General features: G+C 45.0%; 1 protein-coding gene across 1 annotated transcript in view; it reads right to left on the minus strand.

The window, feature by feature from the left end:
• Positions 1–768: 768 nt before the first annotated feature.
• GRP (gastrin-releasing peptide) overlaps positions 769–4433 on the minus strand; it is an 8950-nt gene continuing 5285 nt past the window's right edge. Inside the window, exons 2-3 of the mRNA XM_010003650.1 lie at positions 3882–4132; positions 769–1151 (exon numbers count right to left, since the gene is read on the minus strand). Coding sequence (XP_010001952.1) covers positions 1098–1151; positions 3882–4132 — 305 coding nt within the window. The 3' untranslated portion in view covers positions 769–1097. The remainder of the gene's footprint in view (positions 1152–3881; positions 4133–4433) is intronic.

Raw genomic sequence — 4433 nt, forward strand, 5'->3', positions numbered from 1 at the left:
TGACAGCCACACACCTCGGCGACACCCCCCGCGCCTTCCCTTCCCCGGGCTGAGCTGCTGCCGTTCCTCGCGGGAGAGGCGCTCCAGCACCTTTCCGTGTTCTGCCGCCCTTTGCTGGGCTCTCTCCAATTTCTCCACGTCTCTCATGGACTGGGATGCTCAGAGCTGGACACAGCACGGCTGGGGTGGCCTCACCAGCGCTGGGCAGTGCCACGTCTTTGTCCAGACCCGCTTCCCCTGCTCGGTGCCGAGCGGAGCAAGGACAGACGCTTCCCCTGTGCTCACAGTCTGGTCTGTCGGTGCTGCCGTGAGGATCGGCAGGAACACCTGGTCTGGTCTCCAGTGCTGTGACTGCCCAGCCCCGACAGCGTTGCTTGGAGCGTTGCTCAGTGTTCTGTAGCCCCACTAAATGCTCCTGGCAGGTAATGTTCTCCTTTGAGGCCCGTGTGGACACACAGTGGTCCCAGACCTGCTCACGCATGGTTAGGAGTGTGTGGTGGGAGCGAGCTGAGCTGGTGTGTCACCTCCCAGCCGAGGAGTATCTCAGCAGGCTTCCCTGTGTGTGCAAGTGTGTGTTCTGCTCCGTGCCCGGCCCATCGAGCCCTGGGGAGGCAGCACCAGCTCCCTCTGCTCAAACAACACAGACCAGGCAGCAAGAGGGGGAAGAGCTTTAGTGAAGTAATCGCTCTGTTGTTTCACTGTTTCGGGCTGTGGCACAACCTACTTCCTTTTTATCAACTCAAATAAAAGTATAAACTCAGCCTTTCATTAGTACTATTTATTGCGAATGTTGAAATGTCATGTAGTTTTGAAGAGATGAACTGATTTAGATAGGTAAGTCATAATTAACTGGAAGACCCTTCCGTGACAATTATATATGTATCAAAGCCATTCAAGTGAGAAAATGCAACCTTGAGAATGCAGTAGACAGTTTTGTCATTGCCAAACCATACAAGAATATGTGCATTTAGATATTTTACACAAAGGAAACCTTGTTTACAGAAAAGAGAACTTGTTGATTATCTGATACAATCAAGTGCCTGTGAAATATAGTCTCTTATGGAAAGTATTCAATTTCTTCATGATTTAGAGACCCTTCAGCTTGGCGTGCTCTCTTTCATATTCATAACTTGAAGCAGATAGTCCATCATCTAATAAAAAGAGAAAAATATTATTTATAGACCAGTCCTGAAAAAAAGTAATTCTCTAAGTTAATAAGCCTAATATATATCTGCTCTGTGTATTCACATAACAAACACACTCCTAATAATCTTTCCAAAACAGACCTCATTTGTCTTGGTTAGCATAATAACCAACTGCCAAAGCACGAGGCAAGTCATTCTCCCAAATAATTCTGTCTGCCATCTCATTTATATAGTGTCTCATTAGTGCTAAAAAGCCAAGTCATAGAAACAATTTAAAGCTTATTTTTCAACTCGCTTTTACACTTAGGCCAACTTGTAGGAGACATTTCCCTTCCAGTCTCTAATTGCTTTGACTGTAAGTTATTCACAGAATAAAAAGCAGGCAAGATCCTCGTGTGCCTGGTATTAACTGAAACCAGAAGGAAATAACTCATCCCACATGCAGACTAACAGAACCATAGCTCCTCAATGGGATGTGGCCTGGGGACAGCTCTTCTAGGGTTCACAATTCACTTTTTTTGGATGGCATTTCACTGCCTCAAGTTTCCCAGGGAATAGTAGCCTGCTGTAATGATGATTTCTCCCAGAATCAGTTTCTATTCCAAACTCCAACACCATGTGGCTGGAAGAATATTTAATGCCAAGCACAAACCCCTCATAAGGGCTGCCCCATTGAGGCCAGGCAGTGCACCTGGCCAAGGCCCACCAAGGCCAGCAGCTGTGCCCACCACTCCTGAACAGGGACACCATTCCCACTGTTCCTGAACAGCAACACCTTTGCTCCCCCTGGAACCGCAGCACCCCAAACCAAGGTGTTGTCTCACCAAAGTCTGTGCAACATGGAACCCCGCACACCCAGAAAAATCCACAGAATCCAAATCCAAAGGTAATTTACACTTCCAGATCACTGTGTACATGTATGACTGAATTTCACATGTATACTTTATTCATTGAAAAGGCCTCCTTTACTAAAAATAACTATTTGCATTATTTCAATGTTTAGGAAATTATCGCAGCCTTCAAAAAAGCAAAGCACATTCCTGCCAGTCTTTCAGGTCTTCCTCTCCTGGAAGGCAGATCTCAAATAGACACACAGCTTAACCTTCAGGTGCTGCATTTCTGCTTTCTGAAGCCCAGGAAATACAATACATTGTGACCAGGTACTTGTGCTAAACAGCAGGAAAGCACAGCTTAGGTACTGCTTTCCTGATTAGGTTTTACTTTGAGGTGGAGACAAAGTAACCACTGAATGCTGGAAACGAAAGGTTCTGTGGCAAAACGAGGTTCTGTAGGTTTGTCCTATACATTAGTCACATGAAATACATGTGTTTTTTTTACTGCACATTGGAGAAATCTGGGTATTTAAAGCAATAATCTCATTATTCCACTTACATGCTCCATGTCAGATCACAAGACCATGGATGCTAACAGGGTAAAAGCACACACACAGCCATGATCCAACTCATCGGGGCAACTTTCAGCCTTCCTAAGTACGATTTATTACCAGATACTTTTAGAAGTCAAAATATTTCCCTCTTTACATAAGATAATGGAATTTGTTCACCTAATTTGATCACAAAGATGCACACTGCACAGCTGAAGATAATTTCCTTTCTATATAGTATTAATCACAGTTATGATAAGCATCACTGTTGTGAAGCCATAGCCAGAAAGCAACCTATGGACAGTGCTCCTATCAGTGGTCCAAGGGACTTAAATCATGGCTTAACTTAATGGATAATTTTTAAACCCATATTCAAGTAAAAGTATTTGCTGACTTCACTGCACCAGCATTTCAGGAGGGAGACTAGGCTGAAGTTAGCCCAGGAATATTAATTACATCATATTGCAGTAGGGTAGGGGAAGAAAACCAATAATCTTCCCATAAATGTATTTAAGGGAGTGTATTGATTTATTTTTTTTTCTATTTTATTGTTACCCAAAGAATCCTGCAGCTATATCACCATTACTGGACCCACATTCTGTAATTTACATGAGGTCATTTAGACCCTGATTACCCTCTCTAAAACCTCACTGATACCCTTCCAAGTGATTTTCCAAAAGAACAGGGGTGAATCTGCTCCAGAGCCCTGTTACCTTGTGAAATAGTGATGGTGAGTACCTTGACTCAGGGAAAGAAGACGTGGGTCCTGGGCATTACATTACAACTCAGCAGTAGCCACAGACTCATTTTGCAAGACCACAAATGGCCACAGCAGTGGCCAGCACCACCAGGCGGGGGAAAAGACATGGGGCCAAGACAAAGCTGGGAACCGGGGAAACTCCCTCATGACAGCAGAGCAGCAGCTGAGGGAGACAATCCACATGATGTGGCTTCTGACACCAGAGGCTTTGCCTTTTTCCAGCCCTCCATGCCTATCCCTGTTTTCCACAAAAGCTCGGTTTTGCTGGGTTAACACGGTGCCTGGCTCTGTATTGTGGTCACCTGAGCATAAACTGCTAGAAGAGAATGGAAAGAACCAGCAAATGGAGTGGAATCCAGACAGTGACCTCTGCTGAGTGCTTGATGCCCAGTAGCAAATTAATTCATAAAAAATACAGTCTGTGACTGAGAATCTACAATCAAGAGTAAAGACTTACTTTACTGGATGGCTAGTACACAAGATGCACTTCTGCTACTTTTTTGGACAATCCACAAGTCAGAGGCAGCTGATACACCACTGCAAAATGAAGCTTAACTATATGGAGTGGTTTTACAGGTTTGCTCTTACTTACATCTTTCCAGCTGCTATTGTCATCTGCCTCCCAGGTGTTCCTGGAGTACCAGGGAAGCCCGCCCTTTAAAATGTGAGCACTTTTATTTTCATTCCCTTCAAGCAGCCGTAGCAAGTATTTTGAGATTTCTTCCCACTGCAGATAGTCTTCCAGCTGCTTGATATTGTCAGGTAGTGCTGCAAACGGTGCCTTGTTTTCTTCTTCATAAACATAAGGAAAATCTCCAGTGCTCTTTTTCCCCATTAAGTGTCCTGTAACAACAATGACGGCAGCGTGAAAATAACAAAACCAAGGTAGAGATCTGAGGGTTCACACATCAGGTGGAAGTTGTTAAGAGCACAGAGGGAAGGGGTTAGGTGATGTCAAAGCTGAAGCACAACTGGGACTGGAGATTTTGGCAGTGCTGCAGTTCATTTTCTCTGCCTCATGCTACGTTGTCAGAGAAAACGTGGCTGGGAACGGGGCAGAGGTGACCAAGCCTTTCGCCTGGAGCTACAGCGAGGCAGCCGGTAGGATTCCCTGGACTAAGCTCTAAGTTTTAGACCTTCCCTG

This window comes from Chaetura pelagica, unplaced genomic scaffold (assembly GCF_000747805.2).
Source record: "Chaetura pelagica isolate M959 unplaced genomic scaffold, ChaPel_1.0 scaffold488, whole genome shotgun sequence".
NCBI classification, from domain to species: Eukaryota; Metazoa; Chordata; class Aves; order Apodiformes; family Apodidae; genus Chaetura; species Chaetura pelagica.